We start from the raw sequence: 22,349 nt of genomic DNA, 5'->3' as shown, positions 1-22,349 counted from the left end.
TTTTAAGTTACTAATTTTCCATTGTTTGGCCATATATTAATACCTGATTTAATATTTTCTTTCAGTTTGCTGTCTTCCCTGTTATAAATCACTAAAAGTAAAGTTATAGTGATGAACAGGGTAATGCTATTTTAACAACATTCCCTGAGTGACAATGAGCCTTGCATGCTCAGTTAAAATATAAGTACTACCAAACAAACATGATTCCCTAGCTCTGTCACTGACTTGCTGTGTGACCTGATGAAGGAGTCTCTTATCCTGATTACCCTTCAGTTTTTCTACTAGCAAAATGGTGAAGATTTTGAAATATACACACAAAAAGCATTAAGCAACATTATGCATTTATCTCAGTTGTGTCCTTAAGAAAAGCACTTCATTCAAAAAAAGATTGTTTCATTATTGCTGTTGCAGTGGCCTGTCAGAAATTGAAAATTCTCTTTCCCTAACCATTACATCCAGTAAGTATGCCTCATTCACTCCTTTCCAATTCTCTCTTATGGAGCCAAGGACTAGTTTACTTCCTGTATTGGCACAAGGGCTGACAGCACGTGTTAGCCAACTTGCTCTCCCTTTTATTGTACGTCTCTTACATAACAAATATACTTCTGTATTTTAAATAATTATGTATGAATTATGCAGTGATTTAAGAATTGTGCATAGTGGCTTCAACAGTTTCATGTCAGAATGTTGAAATAAGGAGTTTAGGCCAAAAAAGGTAGCCTTCAGTTCTACTCTTATTTATAGCTAAGATAAATATTGTTCAACTGTAGAAGTAACACTTCGTACACTGTAACTGTACTAAAATGTTTTATTCGCATAGTTGGTAGCTGTCACCCATGTGAGCTTTTTTAAATGTAGAGCATAAATTAGCTGAACATAAAATTCAGCATTACTGAATGTTTCTGTTGACAATGTACAAATACGTGTAAAACCTTTGATAACAAGTTGGTTTTGAATTGAAAAATTCCATTTGAGTTTTTAAAAACGTTCCCAAGTTCAGTTCTAACCTAAAAAAGTGCGTAAGTGGCATTGTGCATCAGGTGTAGCACTGATTTCTATAACAAGACTATTAAATTTCCAAGTTAGAAAATGGGCTGCTTTTTTTTAAACCAGCTGCTAGCCCCCGATTGTCTTTCCATCTTGTACATCATCACTACTAGTAGTGGAGATACTGCAGGCCAAATTATGTACTCAGTGACAGCTGTGCAACCCTGTTGTCTTCCAGGTAAGTCAGTGACACCTCAAGAAGATGGGGTTGCACAAGTGTCACTATTTTCTTGAGGTGGTTTTCACAGGTGTCACTGACTTAACTGGAAGACTACAGAGTTGCACAGCTGTCACTGAATACATAATTTGGCCTGTAGTATTTTCATCCCTAGTAGTCATGATGCATGTGACTGAAAGATTCCAGCTTGACTGTCATGGCCAAAGCTGAGTTTGTGGGGCTGGCTGTTAGAAACAACAGGCCACATTCTCTCATATCAATAACTATTTGAAGCTATAACCAGCTGCTCTCCCAATTCCCAAGCTGTCCCAGCCCTAAAGTTAGAGGAGCATCTAAGCCTCCATAGCCTATGCCAGCTGACTATGGGACCATATGCTAACTGAAAATTGGCAGAATACTGAGAGACACTGCCACATCAAGGGAGAGCTAGCTGGTATAGGAGCTGCCTTTATAGCACTATCCGAGTGGTTTCCCACCCACGCTAGGGGAATTCTCAGCTGGCCAGTTAGAGCCAGACTCCAGCCACTTTACACGGAATTGTACACAGTAGTTGGAACAGTGGAAGAGAACGTGACCCCAGTATATTTTTCCTTGCAAACTGAGCAAGTGTGATATGGAAATTAGCAAGACAAAACGGAACCCCATAGTAGATTTTTAAAGTTATTTTAGAGCAGAGTTTGTTTTCTGGAGGGTAGAACTCCAATTAGTGAAGTAGTGGAGAAAATAAATTAAGCATTTTGTTTTATAATGTCTACATTTTAAGTACATATTTAATCTTCCAATTTGCAACCTTAATTTTATTCTAAGACATTTCAATTTATCTTACATTTACTTTTTAAACAGTCTGCTTCTGCCCCCTCCCTACAACCTGAATTTTCTATGCTCTTACCAGAAATCCTGACAGGGGGCAGTAAAGTCCACTGTAGGGAATGGGAAGATTTCACAGAATACCTCGTACTTTATCTTGCTTCTTGTGCTGAATCCACACCCAAGAATTATTTAACTTTTATAGACAATGTTATAGCATCATTCTCCATCAAAATGCTAAGAGTTTTCATTAAGCAACAGTTGAGATATTTTCCCACCATCTCACATTCTCTCCCTCTCCCCCTCCCCCCAATAACATTTTAGAAAAGGATTCAAGATTTGTAATTTAAAAGAGGTAGGGAAACCTGATAAACTTAATTCCATGTATTTTTACAGCCACATGCTATAACTTAAGCAAAGCCCCCTAAATGTTAGCACTCAAGATCCATTGTCCTTGGGTCAGACAGTCTGAGCAGTATCCCCAGCAAGGGACACTAGCTTAGTTTTCCACTCTCAAGGCCAGAAGGACTTAAAACTTCACCCTAGGTTGTGAAAAAAATGAAAAGCATTGAGCACAATATTAATGACTATTATAAGCAATTCAGCTACAGCATGGAGACTGGTGAGAGTTGCTCCTACCTTCCTTTGCCAGAAGGACTGTTAATTTAATACTTGTTTCAGAGTAGGGAAAATCTTAAATCATACCAAACATTTGAATTCCATCTAGGATCAACAAGTTCCAACTTTCCTCTTTTGAAAAAGCTGTCAAGTCTTATTTCATTATATCACTATAAGACTACTATGTCTGGAGTGTTTGTCAGTCATATAGCTCTGAATCCAACCTCATAAGAATTATTGCATTTTAACAATGTAGTATAAACCTTATCTGACCACCACCTAAAAGGGTAACTTCCAGCTGGCCATAAAGACTCAAACAAGATGCTTTCTTATTATTACAATTCTGACCAAGAAAGTCTGTACTAACGTATTCAGAGGAAGAGCTCTGTCAAAACTGCAACAAGATTACATGGGATTTCCATTTACAACAAATCACTAAATCATTTAAAGAATTAGGCATGGGAATTCATGTTACACACTATATATTAATATCTTCCTTATCACTATTTGTAGTAAGTGCAATACACCGATAATTGCAACACTCTGAAAACTGTGGACTAAAGTGATGTCAACAAAATAAGCAGTTTAATTGAAGATTGAATGATTCTTCAAATTTTTGATCAAAAACAATAAAAATACTGACGTGCGGTGGCACAAAATTAGTATAAATAGACTTTATTGAAGTCAGTACCTCTGTACTGAAGCTGAAGATTGTGTCTACATAAGCACAAGTTGTAACATTTCACAACTTCTAAAAGGAATGTCAACAATTACAACGATCATGCATACCATGGTCGATAATCACATTTTAGAAGCATTTTCAACCATTTCTAAAGAAATGCTTATAACATTGTTATATATAGAACTACTTTCAATAAACTGCAAAACATTGATCAGCTTTTCCAGTATGAGCTACAGTGTCAACACAAAAGGGAGGCATAAATGTTTAATTTATGAAATCAGAATGGAATATTTACTGTAAAGAAAAAAAATTTAAAAGCTTTCAAATAAAGGCCATTACTGAACCGAAGTGAAGAGCACAACTTGAACTCTGAGTTCATTCATCTTTTAAAGTCGTCCTCTGAATAACTTCAGTTCAAAGCATAAATTCAGTACTGTGAGTATTCCTTCGACTGAAGTTTGGCAATGATGCGGTCCAACTGTCTCTTTGCTTCACACTGTGGGAAATTGCTCATGTCATAATATTGAGGGGCAATTTTCACCAACCTGCCAAAAAGAGAAAAAAATTGTCACTAATATACAAGTTTGAACATTATACAGCCTGTAGCCATTTTGCCTAATTAGCAGCTATGTAAAATAATTAAACATTATCCATCTCTTTAGTACTGTCTAGAAATGTGCAGATCCATCTTATGACTCCTAGGTCCAGCATTACAAAGGCAATTTTAAATTTTCAAAAATAGAAGTGGCTTTACATACAAAAATATCCAGTTTTAATGCTTACTTAAGCAGTACAAAAGTTATGAAACATGTTCACACTAGCCTCAAGGCTGTGGCCATTTCAAAGATCAAAATTTCCCAGTAATTCTTATTAAGAAGGAATAAGATACCTAATTTTTAGTGTGACAAGGCAGGTGAGGTAATATCTTTTATTGAACCAACTTCTGTTGGTGAGAGACACAAGCTTTTGAGCCTTTAATAGAAAAATCAAGTTCTGATTGACCCAAGTGCCAAATACTAATATTCAAATGATCCAAAAAAGCATTCTGAATTGAATCATAATACTGAAGTTGTAAACATTTTAGGATATACTGCAAAGTTTTTGATTACTTCATAACCAGATAACAATTCCAAAAAAGTACTGTATTCTACAACTTAAGATTCCAAGAACCATGAAGTCATATGTACAACACACAGAGAAACAAGTGACAACCTATAACGAGACACAAAGTATGCAGCACTGCCTACCTGACTGTGCAATCATGCATCTACCACCAGGAAGTTAGCACCTAGAAACTACAGTTCTTGCACCAAGGGAAAAATCCTAGCCGCAATGATGACAATTGGAGTTTTGCCATTGACTTGAATGAGGCCAGGATTTCATCCCAAGTCTGTGACACAATGTTAAATCCTTCCTGCTCAGTCCTCAAAACAAATCCCAGGACTCCTCATTACTAACAAATATAAACATCTAAAACAGAAACCAAACCCCCTTGTTCACACATATAGCCCCCACTAATGTATGGGAGCTATATGTACAGATCAAGGGAGCTCAAGTCACCTGTAAGTGCACAAATCCAGCTACTCCATCAAAACATTTTCTAGGAAAACACGTTTTATAGAGACAGTTGTGAAAAAAAGTACTAACTTTAGGGAATTTTGAGAAAACATCTTCAGATTTAAAAAAAAGATTCTTAGAACAAGAGAAAATGTTCAAGTGTTTTTGCTCACCATTCTGGCTTGATATCTGTACATGTGCGGATGTAATTCTTTGTTGTAAGGACAAATTCATTATAAAGCACCCATTCAGGTTTGTGATCAAGAACTGTGGAAGGATGTAACTGCACCACCTGGTTGTCCTTCACTGTTAAGTAATGCCCTGTTCGCTCCAAATGTGCCACCTAAATTAAAAACAAAACAAAAAGCAGAGGTTTTCATTACATGTAAGAAACTAAATCTCTTCTTTGTGAACTGTTTGAAATTGTTTAAAACTACTCACCTGTTTATTGTCTGCACAACTCTATAGCAGACGTCTTACCTTGAAAATACTTGTTTCTTTTTCTAAAATATATAAGCTTAACTTTCTAAACCTCATATGGACTTTGCATACTTGCCAGCCAAGAGTAACTATTTATATTGCCTGTCAAGATTTCTGGTGTTTTTGGAAATTGCTAGGATATACTTAAATATTCATAAGCAATTTAAGCAAGAGACAAAGTGATACAAAACTGGCTCATAGTTCTTACTTTAGGAAGAGGATCTCTAGCACAAAAGCATACCAAATACAGTTCTTTAAAATGAAAACTTTGGAAGAAGTTTTTAATAGCAATATCTTACAAATCCAGTATCAGTCCAACAAAGACATCTAACTCAAGCACTTTAGTCATTCTACTGCCTCTTGGACTGACAAAGGAACAATATGTTGATTCTTAAATTCTCATCTGACATCAACTACAATAGTACTTTGGATTATAATAATGGACCTATAATAATATAGTTTCTACTAACACTTTGGATCTGAAAAATGCATAAGCCCAATAAAAGAGCTGGAGGTCCAGTATGACAGGAGGAAGAATGGTCTTGTGGTTATGGCATACGACTCAGAGCTGAGAGATGCAGATTTAGCAACACACTTTTGCTGTGACCTTGGTACAGTCAATTAACCTCTCCATGTCCAAGTTCCCTGTCTGTGAAGAGATAATGCCTACATCACAGAGATGTTGCAATACTTAATTTATTAGTATTTGGTAAAGTATTCAGAGATCTTTATATCACTAGTTTTATTTACAGAGTTAATCTAAAGCTAATTCATCATCCCTTTATTGAAGATATTTTGTACTATCAACAATTCTATTTGTTTTGTCACAAATATTAAAAGGGTGACAGAAAAATAATGAAAGGAAATAACAGAGTTGAAATAGTCTAGATTATGGAGGTAAGCTAGTTATATCAATGATTTTTTTTAATCAGTTCATCTTAGGCCATCTTTCCTGAATTGTGAATCTAGCACAGGCAGTAAATTATTTCATTTATCTTCATTCTTTTGTTCTTACCAACCACATTTCTACAGTTGTTTTTCATTTCTGCTACCACAGGTAATTAAAAATATTTATCTGCTTAAGTCACAAGTATTCGAAAGAAATAACTACCTGTCCTTACTTATAGCAAATCAGGATATTTCCCCAATGTCATATTAAGAGAAATTCGTATATATTTTTAAAGTTTTTGTGCTTATGTTTCTTACACCTTTTGTGGCATTATCTAAAATCTCTGGGATATTATTTGCAGTGGTGTGTTTTGAAATATCCCTTTTAAAATATTCCTAAAGAATTGGTAATTTTTACCTAACTTCTCATTTTCAACACAAAGGAAATTCACAGATTATACCATTACTTTATTTCAGGTTTGGATGACCACCCAATAATGATTCACTCTTGGATAATTCCCACTATTTTAATAAAATATTTTAATCAATTTTGTTTCCTGGATTGGGAATGGAATATATTGGTTAAAAATATTCCTGGGAGAAAAATTGTTTAACTGGTTCTATCATATGTAGAAAAGGTAAGGGAAGAACTCCTCATTTATTTAAATATTTTATTTTAGGGAATATTTGCTGTAAATTTTCTTATTAATAACATGTACATTTAGTATCTGAATCTCTCTTGGCTCTATTTAAATTTATACAAAAATCTCAACTTCTGGTTTCCTCATGCTTAGCATCATAGCTTCCATTTTCCTGTCATTTATCTTATAGCCAGAAACAGTAACACTCGATCATTTTGAGAAGTTCTGGATTGATCTTGACAGTTTTGAAACATACAATAAAACATATGCATAAAACCAATTTTATATGACATGTTACCTATTTTTATTCCCCAATATTGATTGCCAGTGGTTCCACTGAAGCGACAGTGGAAGTGGAGTGGGAAAAGAAGACAACTGGCACATACCACTTTTTAACAAAAGGTTTTGAGTTACAGCCATTAACTATAACTTGAGCATCAAGAGAATCATAGTTTGAATGCACTATATATAAAATAAACAACAACGGGATCAGGGCATCAATGCATTAAGCACTGTAAAAGCATATGCATTTACCAGGACAAAAACATTTGCAGCAGCAAGGTTTTTTCCCCCCTTCATTTTTGTAACAATATTCAAAAGCCTACTATCTGCAATAAAACCTGTCAATATTTATTGAATACTTCACTGATGCTAGTAATCTTTTTGAAATTATTTTTGATAAAATGTTTAGATTTATATAGAAGACTCCGTTTGTTTTGCCTTTGCCTCCTCAGGCATCGCTGAGATGCAGGTATCCTCCAAATTTTGGGACAGTGCAATTATACCTGCAATTACTTCCTTTTCTTGCACTTTTCCAATTCAGTTATTTTCCCATTTTGTTTGTTTCCTTAACTTCCTTTTTGGAGGCTAATTATCCCACCTTTTAACACAGTTTAGTACTTCCCATGAAGTTATTTTGGCTCCGTCCTTAAAGATTTCTAAAGCCACACAATTTCAGTTTTTACACTTAAACAACTGTTTATTAGAGCAGAAATATATTATTTTTTAAAGCATGAAAATTTAGTTCTTCGTGATCTGTTTTTATCAGATCAGACAGGATTATGACCAGGTAACAATGAAAAGGGAAATAAATAAATGTGCTGCTATTTTTCTAATAGATACATAAAATTTAAGGCCAGACAAGATGATTAGATCATCGAGTCCGATCTCCTATATATCAAAGGCCATTCATTTTTCTATTTTCCCCTTTCATTTTTATGTATTCTAATCTGAATACTATAGGCTAATGCAAAGCATACAAAATATATAGTCTCATCTCTTAGGGCTTCTTATGTCTCAACTATCTGTTAGACCTAGGTGTGAAATGAAGGAATATTTATGTACGTGTCTGTCTAATAACGCCCTTACTGAGGACCATCTCCTAAGGCACAAAGAGTTACATGATGTACTATTTTTGACGTATTTCACGAGCCAATACTTCACATTTGCAATAGCATCTTTCACTTATGTTCAGAACATATCTATTTATTTTAACATTTATGTAATATTTTCTCACAGCTTTCCAAAAATAGATTTGAAAGTAGAAATTAAAAGATGCAAGTGCAAAAGAAGTGCTGAAGTTTCTATATAGCTATTTGCGCCCTGAAGGCCAAGGAATTTAAATACTTTAGGGCCTGAAATTTGTATGAGGAAATAAAGCTTAGACTGAGAAGAGTATGTGCGCTGCAGGTGTTTTAACAATTATGAACTACAGTTATAAAACCATTTTTTCTCCAGCACTCAAATTTAACTAATGTAGAATTTAACATTTTCCCCTCTTAAAAATGAAAAAAATTAACAAAGTATAAAAAGTCAGAACATTCTCAAGAGTAACATTAAATCTGTCAGTGTATTTTCCATTTATTTCTTAGTTAAAACTCTGCACTTCTCTAGTAACGTATACCAGTGCACTTCCAAGCAGTATCAATAATCAGGTCTCAATGCCCTTGTCAGGTATTAGTACAGATAAGAAACTTAATACAGCAAGCTTGTGGCAGATCTTTTGGCGATTAGTCTGTGGTTTAAACCAAAAACAAACAGGTTTGTTCTCTAAATTTCTGTCTTAATACATTACTGTTTATGAGAAATGTTTACTATAATTAAAATATACAGTCCATTGTTCAGATAGCATTAGTATGAAAACCATGATTTCCATTTTTGGTTTATATGTAATTTTAATGGTACATAAATGTAATCTTTTGTATTTTAATATAAAATAAAACAAAAGATCATAATACTACTGTTAAACTGTTAAAGAGTTACCCACTAAAAGGTGAATTCACACAAACATAAAACATCAAAGTCACATGAGCTTTTCTCCCATCAAAATACACAAAATCAATGGACATGTTAGTAACTTTTTAAAAGAAAGAATGTGGCACAAAATAAGTCTATGTAAACTACGCTTTCACTAAAAGGCAGACTGTCTTACTGAGTAGCCATTTAGCAGTCCTCTCATAAGAATACAGCTCTCCCGCATTTTCTGATCAGCTAAAATTTTCTTTTAGAAAGTAAACAGTGAATATGGCTTGATTTCCTTGCAAGTACCAACTATACAAATTTTATGTCTGCTGGTATTCTGGAGTAATTCCTCACTATGCATCAGAGCGCACAATTATAGAAACGTGGACAATTAAAAAGCAGACAGGGGCCAGTGCTATAACTCTCCCAAGAGAACTAACTGTTGTGGGGTATATCACCATTCTACATAGGGAAAAAAAGTTTGAGAAAAAGGTTGACAGTCTTGCAATATTTTTCTATCTCCTTCCCTGGGACTCTGATAGATCAATTGTGGAGTCTGTGCTCCACCCATGGTTTATCACTGACAGTGTCAAGGCTGAAATGATCAATCACCGGTTCAGCTTAAATATTTATCAGTATTTATAAGTCACTTGCTGACAATTGTTGGAGCACAAGTTTGCAGTCCATATATATTATGATTCGATAATTAGAATAACCTCAATGTTTAACACAATATCCTATCCAACAATGAAGCTCTAAATAGAGCATTAGTCATGACAAGCGTAACAATTCCTACATATTTAAAAATGAGTCAATATTTTAATCAAAATGCTCAGAGCATTTGCTTTTAGAAGCAGTTGACCATTATCCAAATGGAAGCTTATTACCACTGTAAAACTTAATTTTTATTTTAAACTTGCTAAAGCAAACAGCTACCTGATCCTCCCTCTTTCATATTGGAAAACCAATATGGCAGTTGTAATGCAGTTTCCTTCTCATGCTTCAAATATCAGAAACAATTATACAAATACATTTTCTGTAGTTCTGTCAGATTAGACACTGTCTATTTTGCATTTTAAAATCATTTTATTTGAAAGACAACTGTATTAGGACTGTGCTTTGGTTTGTTTCTTTTACAATATTTACCAGGGATTAATCGCCAGCTATTCAGCAAGGTAACTAGTAAAGACTAAAGAAATAACATTTGAAAAAATTAGATTAGTTTAACTGCAATTTCTCTTCCAAGTGTGTGGTTTTCTTGAGATGACTGCCATTTGTCAGGTTGATTGCACACTCCTACTCAATAAATCTTCTACTAAATAGATTTGAATAAATTATGGTTAAACATTTTTATAAGTAATATTCATATAAGTTGTATAACTGGTGATAGTTAATTAAGGTAAAGTTAAAATCTACACAGCAAAAACTGAGGAGTCTACACATTTCATATACAGATACACACATACCTGCATAAAATATCCAGTAACCAAAGCCTTTCTTATATTGATATAATAGTCTCTGCTTGTAAAGTCTGTGCTTCTACGAGGCAAATTAAATCTATCCATGATTCGTGACAGCTGTTGGCGTACATTGTCTGCAGACATCAGGGACCTGTAGTTAATGAAGTTGTCATAACACCACTGAACCGACTCATGATCTGCAACATTAAAAAAAAATCATTAATCATCCAAAACTGAACTTTTTATCCCATTAAAACAAATAAATAAAACAGTGACCAACTGAATGGTCAATCAGATGAACCAGAAACAAAATCCATATTTTGTAAGTGCTAATCGTTCTTAGGCTCTTCAATGGATTTTATACATTAGATAACTTGGCTAAATTGTCTTCTACTCAGAAAATGTGTGGCCAGAACCACAGAATATACCTAGCATTTTTTGTGTGTGGTAATACACATACATGTCTAAACACTATTGTCTTGCTCACATGCTATGCCAATAAATGTCTTTCTTCCTAAGATGAGAGGCACTATGCCACACAAGTGCAAATAACCTTGGCCCACACTGCTGGGAAAAATGAACAGGCTGCAAGTAGCATGTGGAAATCTTTACTAACTACTGTTATATGGGTAATGAATGCATGAGAGAGACTAGTACAACTATATTGCATTGATGCTTCAACTAAATCAAATGAATAATAAAACCTCCTTAAATATTAAGCCCTTTTATAGAGCTTTTTCATCTTTAAAGAGCAGTAGAAGCATGCTTTAGCTACCTTAGAGGAGTGGTAGGTTAAGTGTTTTCTGCCTTTTGAAGGGAAAATTAAAGCATACATAAGCGGCTGGACACAGCCTATCACAGTAACATCTCCAGAATTCCATACTTCTAGTGCTCTAGATTATCCAGACTAGTTGCCTACCATGGGTACGCTCACACTTTACTCCTTTTACTGTTCAGAAATGGTGGTTCTATCGAGACATTGTAACATTAGCTCATTTCAGTGTATTTAAAGAAGGGTGATAACATTAAACACAGCATCAGTTCCCTTCAATAACAAAAATCAGAAACATTTAGACAATGCCAAAAGTACTTAAGAAATGTAGCTCTGCAATGCCAGTTTCTCTTCAAAAGATGCACCTGAAATTACCTTTGCGGCTTTACTAATCTGACAAAAGCAGCATTACTTAATCATAGATATGAAGAGCTGAAAGGAGCTCAAGTCCATGGACCATGTGTATCTAAGACCATCCCTGACAGGTGTTTGTCTAATCTGTTCTTAAAAGCCTTCAAGCATGAAAATTCCACAATCTCCCTTGGAAGCCTGTTCCACTACTGAAACAATCCTTAAATCAGAAAGTTTTCCTAACACCTAACCAACATCTCCCTTGCTGCAGATTACTTCTTATCGTACATTCAGTGGCCAGGGACATCATCTTTATAAACAGCCCTTATCATATTTGAAGACTTGGTTTGAGCATTGGCCTGCTAAACCTAGGGTTGTGAGTTCAATCCTTGAGGGGGCCATTTAGGGATCTGGGGCAAAAATTGGGGGATTGATCCTGCTTTGAGCAGGGGGTTGGACTAGATGACCTCCCGAGGTCCCTTCCAACCCTGATATTCTATGATTCTATGACTTGTCAGGTCCCTACCTATCTTCTTTTCTCAAGACTAAACATGCCCAGTTGTTTTGTTTTAAAATTTTTCCTCATAGGTGATATTCTCTCAACATACCATTTTTGTTGTTCTCATCTGGACTCTCTCTAATTTGTCCGCACATCAAAAAAGATGTGGTGACCACACAGCTGAGGCCTCACCAGTGCCAAGTAGAGCAGAACTGCCTCTTTTGTCTTAATGTATTATTACTATATATTATTTGTTAAAAAGAAGTCTTCCATGTTCATGAACACTTTATATATGCTGAGTGAAATTAGACTGTAGGATCACTTCATTCTTAAAGGACACTGGCCTGAACATTTAGAGAAGTGATCCTTCACTTAAGTATAAGTGAATGGGTGAAAAGTACAAAGTTGTGCAAAATTTAAGGTACTTGTTTTCCGAGTACGTTTTCTGTATTTTCAGACTAGCAAAAAAAGATAAATTTCGTATTGAGGAAGCTGTCAAGTTATTTTGTAGAAGCCAAGATGTTATAACTATTAAAAATAGATTATACTTTCCTCTCATAAGACACCTTACAAACAAAGGATTAATGTAGAGGCTTTTTGGTAGAATGAACAGTACAAACTAGCCCTAGAGTAATTTAAAGTTATTAAGCCAAACACTGGAGAGAAAATCTCAACTGCATGCCATTTAATCCTTATCCTCTTCACTGAACTTAACCGGAGTTTTATAATGTCCTGTACAAAAGAATATCCACTTGCAGTCCGCAGCTCAAAATAAGGTACCATAGGAACACTGTGAAATTAAGAAAAAATTGGTTCCCCAGGTATTTCCACATGCAGAGAGTGGCATCTTACTCAAACTGAACACATCACCGCAGCTCCGTTGTAAATGTACTGTCACGTCAGTTTTCCTTTAATCATTACAGAACGTATGCTTCACCAGAGTACTTGTACTTTTAAAGAGACAGTGGTTTAGGAGGAAAAACTGTATTCATAACAGCACATGACTCTCTTTTGGGGGGTAAAAACAGTTGTACTAACACTAAGGTATTTGCCACAACTGCTGGATCCCAAACAAGATAGACCTAGGACCCAACACAACACCACCAATAAATATTATTTTGATGCTAAGTGAGGACTGAAAGCTGCTATCACTTTCGGCAGAGTATTCTAAATCTCATTTTCATAAGCAGCATTGTTTTCACCCTCTAAGTCAAGCACTTCCTTCACTTGCAGGCTTCCAAAAAATGTTCAAATTAAGTGTCCATAAAAGGTACATGGAGAATCCTAGAGCCTCAAGTCCTCAATCTAAAGAGCAGATAGCATAAAGGTGGCAGCAGTGCAAGCTTCTCCAAAACTAATAGTGAGTTTTCACAGAAGCCTCTTAACTGCTGCTCAAAGTGAAGATCTGAAGACATCTGTAGGCTCTTTTATCAAAAAACATGGACACTCTCTCTTGCTACTGGAGCGCCACATGTGGTTATAGTCAAAAAGCAACTAGGTAATAATGGCATTTTAATTCTACATACAAACTTAACTTTAAAAACCTACAGTTTTTACTCCTGTTAGCGCTGCAATAAGGTTATGGAAGAGTAAACTGGATTCAATTTTGCATCATACACCAAAGCTGCCAGCCAAGTCTTGAGTTCAAATTTTTTTTAAATCTACCTTTTCTTCTACTGATTATGTAAAAATACAGCTGGATTGTTAAACTCCATGTGAAGCTTTCTTGGTGGTTCATCTAATCTTTTGACTTACAAACAAAGCAAATTTGACATGGAAATGGTTGATGGAAAATACTGAAACCCAGGATGCCACTTTTATAGTTATTTTTCAAAAAGAGATAGAACTGCTTATCTTAACCTCTCTGTCATTTGATCTTGCTCAAACTGCCGAAATATTTTTGAACAAAAAGAGTGATGGGTTTGGAGGAGAGTATACTGTGTTTGTATATACACATACAAGCCATATATGTACAAGTGATATCCATGTGATAAATTACAGAGCCATGTGATAAACTTACCATTCACTATTGACATGTCACCTACGCTCTTCTAAAAATTAATCTCCTTGAGACTTATTCCAACGTTTCGGCCCCCTAACCAGCCTTTTTCCCAAATCAACCTGGTTCCAGAAATGCTCCTCTCCTCCCAACTCTGAAATATCCCCTCCTCAAAACTCCCCAGAGACATTACCCTCTGCCCAAGACAAGCAAAATTCAGGTTTTCTATGCCTAATATTTCATATGCCTGGGAAAGGTAGATTCCTTGCTGTCCAAGGCTACCCAGCACTCACTTCAAGACCTGGGCCAGACCAAGATACCCAACTTTAAAACAAAAATTTTGTTTGAGGGATACAGATGTGCTATTTCAAGTGTCTCTTAAAGGGATTTTACATTTGTAGGTTTTATTCTCTCTCCCTCTCAGCTCAACAGGTGGACTTGTGATAACTTTGGCATGTAATTTTACAGGAAAAGAAACATCAGAAATAATCCCAACATTTTATAAAACTCTACAATATTCTTAAAATAGTTTTTTAAAAACTATCTGCATCTGCCACCTGAAAAACTCAGTGCCTAAGTCCAATTCAGAAAGGCACAGAGGCAACCCATGGCGCAGATCTAGCAAAAGCTGCAGGGGAACTGGTAGTCAAGAAATACAACTGGGCAGCAGCCAGAGTTCAGGTGTTAATAAGTCAATCTTCCAGATAAATGAGATTACTTCCTAGTTCTAAGGTAAGAGAGATAGCATTGTTAAAAAGATGCCAATCTTTCCTCACATGATAACATTTATTTATTTAAAAATACTCTGTTATATAAAAAGCTGGTACTTTGAAATAGGTTCGCTTAATTCACACTTGACACCAGGCATAGAGGATGGTAATATTAAGAGTTAATGCATATTATATAAATGCTTAGGTTTACACTTACTTTGTTTGAAAGCATGGTAGACATTCAGCAAGGTCAAATGATCTCCATCTATGTGGGCAAACCTCATCTTGGCTTCATCTGCTGCTTTCTTGGCTTCCGTGGGGCGAACAAAACACTGTGGGACTAAACAAGGTTGGTATGGGCCCAACACAAACGCCCATATCGATGAGTCACGCATTCACAGATAGAGGAACAAGGCCTAGCTAGGTCAGTTCACAGAGCATAGGGCAGGGCAGGATGGCCTCCAACTGCATCTTGGACTGTTTACTACCTTGATTTGGTACATCAACACCTAACCACATCTGTAAGACAAGAGGGTTTCAAAGCTACAGAGTACCTGATTATTTTGACTAGAACTATATGTAGGCATCAAAATCTCTATTCTGAAGGCCATCAAGATTGCCTAAATATACTAGAAGGCTCAACAGATCTTAGTTCAAGACCCAGTGCTGATAGCTGTACCACACAGCAGTATCAAAGTGACAACGATTGTCTAATTAAGAGGAAGTCTTTTTCAGAGAGGCTCTCTGTGGACAAAAGTACAGAAGAGAATTTTCAAACTATACTGCACTAGTGCAGCTGGTGAAATTTTACTACTAGTCTGCTGCTAGGTAATTTCAACCTTGCATGTATTCTGTCACCTCCAGTAGGTATTGCTATCAGCACTGGTACACAGAAACTTATGTGAATGAGAAAGTATAAAGAAGTCCAAGGTCATGATGGTAGCGGTAGTGGTGGAAGGTTAAACCGCCCTTTGGCACTATTTGAAATAAAACTCCCACTCTGAAGTTGATGAATTCTGCCTATCCTCAGTTTCTCTTATACACGTGATTTTATCCATGAGCATGCTTTGACTTTTAATTCAAAACCAGAAATTAAGTGCCAAAAATGTAACAGACGAATAGACAATTTAAGTGCACAAATATTTACTGCAGCATCACTTAGTTCTATGGTCTGTCAACGTTTTATAAGCAGCCACCCCAATTTGATAGGTTTGCAACACTTATCTTAATTCATGAGGTTGAAAGTTGTTATACAAGGTCTTCACCTCATTTAAAAAAAAAACACAGTTTGATTTTTCTTTAAGTAGACAGCAACATAAGGTTTTGTATGCGTTTTAAGTTAATTTAATGCTATGAAACATGCTGAAAGAAGAGCCCTGAAGGCCTATGTTCCTTATTTTTTCCAGTCACTTGGGACTTTTTGCACTTTTTCACAACTAAAGCCCACAAACCTAATTAGAAACACTATTCTAGATATCATTTGCCTGTAACACAGACAAGGACCTTTTGATTTTTCTCTCTCATAAAAGCTAGTAAATGCTACATTTAAAGACTGGCTATACTGCACGAGTTGAATACTGCATGAAATTCCAATAAAAGGTGGACATTGTAACAGCAATGTTAGTGGAAGAACCCTACTCTTCAATTCACATGGTAACAAATCTGAAAGACCAATGGATCAAATACAATGTAAATGAAGATGTTTCTTCCACAACCCAACATCTTTAAAGTCCCATATTTGAAAATAAAGGAAATAAAAAAATATTAAAAAGCTAAGTTTAACTTGAGCAAATAAAAAACAAATTCTTAATTATGCTGTCACTCCACTGACTCACTGTTTTTCCTAAATGTGGAAGAGATCTCCATAAGCCTGCAATTTAGCAAGTGCTACAAAGTATTCAAAACAGTGAGTTAAGGAATGAATAATATCAAATGTCCTGGCTTTACCTAATTTAAACAAGCCTTCACATCCTCAAAACAGCTTTTTGTAAAAGGAACTTATTGTATGAAGGTTTAACTAACTTATTTGCTGTTGTGGTCAATAACGCTATTCCTTCCTCCTTTTTGGTATTTACCTCTTCCATTTAATCCGAAAAACTAATCTCTGAATTGATACTGGATAGCTCCTATATGTGCTTTCTGAAACATGTTGTGACCAGCCCAGCTGTTTGCCTTGTAGAACATTTTTTGGATTTTTGGTTTTAACAAACAGTAATTTGACTACATCCAAGAAAGACACAATCCTAAGCGGCCAGCTTTCTATATATTATTATTAATCCTAATAGATGGTGGTGATTTTTTTTAAATATAGGCTTGGAGGGGAGAAAGCTAAATAGAAAAAAAAAAAAAAAGTCTTGTCTAGACAAACAGATAGTGCACAACAAGCTGGGGTATAAATCTACAGCGCACTACATGCCACACACTGTTTGTGTGGACCCCACAATCTCCCACTAGAAGCTTTCTAAGGTGCCCTCAGTTTTGAAATAGCAGCAGGTCAATGTCCCCTTAGAAACTTCTATTGTATGGTAGCAGGGACCACACAGACAGTTAAGTGTGTGACATGCTGGTGCCCTGTAGAATTACACCCCAGATTTCTGTGCGCTATTCATCAAGATGACCCCTAACATACTCAGTAGAAAATAAAAGGCAAGATATTAAATTCAAAAGTTTATTTGCCTTATACTTTCTCTTTAATATAACTTTTGGGGTGGGTAGGAAGGGGAAAGGAAAATGTGACAGAAAAGGCAGGCACCAACCGACCACCACCTCCGCAAATAAGGCTACAATTTAGTTAAAAATGATTAGATTCTGCCCTGCCCATCTGCTCTGAGTCTGAACAGTCAAAAACTCTGCAAACATTTTAGCTTGTTCTTACAAAACTTTCACATCATTAATATGCTGAGACTAAACTAAAGCAAGATTTTACACTTAGCCAAAACATTTTTCTAATCATCTACATTAAGCTTGAACCATTTCAAGAAAGATCAGAAGTATAATTGTATTGTAAACAAGTCTGTAAATGGTAAGAACCAATATTAATATCCTCATCACCACAATGGACTAGAACTTGCTGCCATCTTGTTAAGACTGCGCAAAAGTCAATCATTCTACAGAACTGGAGATTTAAACATGGAACCCGCTTGACTTGTTTTTTTCCTCAGACGACATTTCTTGACAATCAGCTCTGCTACAGCATACTAACATTCATGTTTTGCAACAGCAAAATATAGCTGTACACACATATCCATTAAATGAAATGAAATTTCCTTTTCCATTTTTGGAATAAATATGCTACTACCCTTTTTGGCTTTCCTTTTTACTTTGAAAACTTGGGAAATTTATGTAGTATTTAATTTATCTGAGTTTAAGGTTAGTAATTTTTTTTTTTTTAAATAAGATCACTTTGGGAAGAGTTGAGTTTACAAATTATATAAAGGAATACCACAAATTAGATGGGGGTTGTTAAAAATAAAGTGGCTGAACTGATACTCCTAGTCCTCAACAGAAATGGACAACAATCCTCATAGACACTTCTGTTCCAATGGCCTGGAATTCTTCCATACTAAGCAAAGCAATATACATTTCTGTTTCAATGGCCTAGAATTCTTCCATATTAAAAACAAAACAAAACAAAACAACCCAAGATATTTTAGCTACAATCTAGGAAGTCAAATTCTTGTTTCACCATTTCATGCATATTGCATGCTTTAGTAAGTGTTAATTTCATTTCTAAACTTTAACCCACTATGAATAACTCTATAAAATAAGCTCTGAAAGGCACAATTCTAGTTTTATTAAAAGGTGTGTTTGTAGTAATTTATATGTACAGATGTTGGAAAACTAAAATGTTTTCTCAAACTGGAGATCTGGACTTTGTTTGGCATCTCTTTCCCTCCCCCTGCTATTACCTGACAACATGGCAGTAATAGATAGGATCTCATTAGAACAGTTGTAGTCACAACTTGCAATAACCATTTTAGCCAGCTGTGGATCCAGTGGAAATTCAGCCATCATGGATCCCAATTCAGTCAGGTCTCCATCATCATTTAAAGCAGCTAGATAATTCAAAAGCTCTAGGGCTCTCATCAAAGTTTCAGGAGCTGAAAGAAAAACACTCTATTAGTCCAGCTGCCTTTAGTAAGCAACAATCTGACCAAGTACAAACTATTATACACTATCATTTTTCTTTCTGTAGTGGACCAAATTCAGAACACAAGCTGTCATCAAATTCAATTATAGAGATCTAGCAACCAACGAATCACATAATATTATCATCATACACATTGTAAGGAGAGTGATCACTTTAGATAAGCTATTACCAACAGGAGAGTGGGTTTGTTGGGGGGGGGGAGGGGGAGACCTGGATTTGTGCTGGAAATGGCCCACCCTGATTATCATACACATTGTAAGGAGAGTGATCACTTTACATAAGCTATTACCAGCAGGAGAGTGGGGTGGGGGGAGAGAAAACCTTTTCTAGTGATAAACACCCATTTTTTCATGATTTGTGTGTATAAAACAAACATCTTCTGTATTTCCCACAGTATGCAGCCGATGAAGTGAGCTGTACCTCACGAAAGCTTACGCTCAAATAAATTGGTTAGTCTCTAAGGTGCCACAAGTACTCCTTTTCTTTTTGCGAATACAGACTAACACGGCTGTTACTCTGAAACCTGTCATAATAATCAAAGTTTGATATAGGCGAGTTCTACACAAGATTCAAAGCCTTTTTCTAAGTCAGCTAATTTACCCTATTAGAGATGGTTACAAGTTTATCATGACATCTGGGTTTCAACTGTAATGAACTTCAAAAATATTTACTATTATTCTTCCTTTAACTTGGGGCATTTAAATTTTTTTTTTACTGTAAGTTTTTCTGGGTCTACAGAGAGAAAAAGTGCATGCAAACAGGTCCATACATATGAGAGACAGGGCAAAAAGCTCTCTATTTGCGGTCACTTGCAAAAAGGCTGTGTCAGAGGGCACAGTTTAATTATTGCTTAACTAACTAAGAATGCATTAAATTTATCTTACTCAAAATACATATTACACCTCCACCCTATTTCTTGACAGTTTTGTCATTCTTTCACAAAAATTGTGTTAGTAAAAGTTTACTATCTTCACCAACAAGAAACTCAATTTTTATTGCTAAGGATACTTAATCTGCAGGCTGAGTTTTGTTTTTAAAAGCACTTTTCAGAATCCAGACACAAGTGATATGAAGAGTGTCAAATATTTAGTGACATCGACATCTATTATTATACAAAGTATGCTGATATGTCTTCCCCTTCCTTTAGTTTCATACAAAGTAAGTCCAAAGTCACTTTTTGAATACCAATATTTTAAGACAGGACTTTTAAAAGGAAAAGAAAAGAAGAACTTTGGATGCCTGCAGTCTCAACAAACATCCTCTGGTCTTACAAAAATGCTGTCCTTGTCCTCTATTTCTCCAGATGTATGTATACACAGATAAAGTATAAAGTAATACTATTTACCATTATACAGATCTCCTGCATGGGAACAAGGATTCTGACATATTTGTATGACTGTATTCCAGTGCTTAACAAGGATTTAAAAATACTGCCATATATAATTTTAAAAATCAGAGCCCAGACTGATATTTAAGTAGCAATATGAACTGGCTTCTTTTACATTTTTAAAGGTTTACAAAAATTAAATTCACAATTGAGATGGTACTTTCATTTTATGCTTCAATATGCCAAAGTGTGCATTAAACTTTAAAAGTACTGGCCAATCTTATTTACATGGGATTGTTAATTGATGTGCAATCAGATTGTGTAATCAAGGTGTTAAGTAAAAAAACCTCATTAACTAAACTAATAGGTTTTCTACCACAGATGACTTGATTTTGCCTTATCCTCTCCGAACAGGGGGCATACTGTGGAACTCCTTGCTCAAATAAAAAAGAAAGCACTCATGCAAGCAATGACAGAAAGATGAGTTGTGTTTTGTTTGTTTTGTTATTGGGGGTTTTTAGTGGGGGGAAAGGAAGAGAGGAGGTAAAAAAAGGGTGTGAGCACTAAAAATCAGAATAACCTGAGAAAGCTGATTATGGATGATCACAAAATAGTTAAAATACAACTGGCAGATTGAATTCTGGTTCATTTTATTAGTCTCTACTTACACAATATCCACTGCAATTAAAATTTTCTAGAGTAACAAAGTAAACTCTTACAAAAGCAAATCCACAAGATATAATTCTAAACAAACTTGATAACAAGTTCATACCTGGTGGGTCCATAAAATCAAAGTGCACCAAGTCATCTATACCAAGTTTCTTCAGTTGTAACACCACAGATCCCAAGTTGGATCTCAGAATTTCAGGATAGGTGTTGTCCTGGCCAAAAAAAAAAAAAAGTTTGTTTTCCACTTTGCTTTTAATTCTCCTGCCTTTTCATCAACCTTAAAACACGCTGGCAATATCTGGTAAAAGTGAGACAGGTGGGTGAGGCAATCTCTTTTCTTTGAGTACTTTCTTTTTAAATTCTGTGGGTTGTGGAGTTGTTGTACTTTGTTTTTGTGATGAGTGGTTATTAGGTGGTTGTTGTTGGTTTTTTGTTCTGTTTTTTTTTGGGGGGGGGAGCAGTGTTTGACAGTTGTTTTGGGTTTCTTGCACGGTAAAGCAATTTTTGAGATTCTACATTCAACTAAGCAATCTTACCTGCATTTCAGTTTTGTACGCCTTCTCCGTATAAAGCCTGAAGCACTTGCCTGGCCTAGTACGACCAGCACGGCCAGCTCTCTGCTGAGCAGATGCTTTGCTGATCGCTGTCACCAACAGAGATTCAACTCTAATACGAGGATTGTATACCTATATGATAGTGGAGTCCGAAGCAGGGAAAAGAAAAGTGAGTAACACTCACATGTAGGTAAAAATGCTATGCAGAAAATAAAAAGGTTTTAGTCTAAATTTTCAAATACTGCTTCTAACTGGAAGATTATGTGCATTCATTTATGTCAGAGAAATTTTCTGGCTACATAAAACAACTGGATTTGTAATGGAAAGCTTCAAATACATTTGCCCCTCTAAACTAAGAAATGTTTACTTTTCAACTCATTTGTTAACATCTTTTCCAGTTAGGCTCCCTGTCCACTTTTAATGTGTGTATGTTTAGATTATAAGATTCTCATGGCAGGACTCATGTCTCTCATTTGTTCTATACAGTGCTAAACGCACTGCTGGTGCTCAAATAATTCCATGTAAAAACAGATAGCCTCAACGTAATTATAAGGTTGAATAATCAAGTACCGAGGGGTCAGGAAATCAAAAACTTGTAAAACTGTGCTGATGACATAAAGCAAGACTGTATTTTAAAACCTAAGGAATCTGTCACGTAGTACAAAATACAAAGTGGAAATTAAAGAACTTTCCTTACACTAGATACAATACATGTAGTC

At 35.5% G+C, this 22,349-nt stretch overlaps 1 protein-coding gene across 2 annotated transcripts in view; it reads right to left on the bottom strand.

The window, feature by feature from the left end:
- Nucleotides 1-1,340: 1,340 nt before the first annotated feature.
- Nucleotides 1,341-22,349, bottom strand: part of DHX15 (DEAH-box helicase 15) — a 69,887-nt gene continuing 48,878 nt past the window's right edge. The window contains exons 8-14 of one of the 2 annotated variants that reach the window (XM_073342372.1): nt 21,613-21,762; nt 21,180-21,288; nt 18,839-19,030; nt 15,148-15,270; nt 10,606-10,796; nt 5,063-5,232; nt 1,341-3,877 (exon numbers count right to left, since the gene is read on the bottom strand). In XM_073342372.1, the coding sequence (XP_073198473.1) occupies nt 3,760-3,877; nt 5,063-5,232; nt 10,606-10,796; nt 15,148-15,270; nt 18,839-19,030; nt 21,180-21,288; nt 21,613-21,762 (1,053 nt within the window). In that variant the 3' untranslated portion in view covers nt 1,341-3,759. The remainder of the gene's footprint in view (nt 3,878-5,062; nt 5,233-10,605; nt 10,797-15,147; nt 15,271-18,838; nt 19,031-21,179; nt 21,289-21,612; nt 21,763-22,349) is intronic. The other variant, XM_073342373.1, reaches the window with a different exon arrangement.

Source organism: Lepidochelys kempii, chromosome 4, assembly GCF_965140265.1.
Source record: "Lepidochelys kempii isolate rLepKem1 chromosome 4, rLepKem1.hap2, whole genome shotgun sequence".
In the NCBI taxonomy this organism is placed as follows: Eukaryota; Metazoa; Chordata; order Testudines; family Cheloniidae; genus Lepidochelys; species Lepidochelys kempii.
This window is presented reverse-complemented; position numbering and strand designations above follow the sequence as displayed.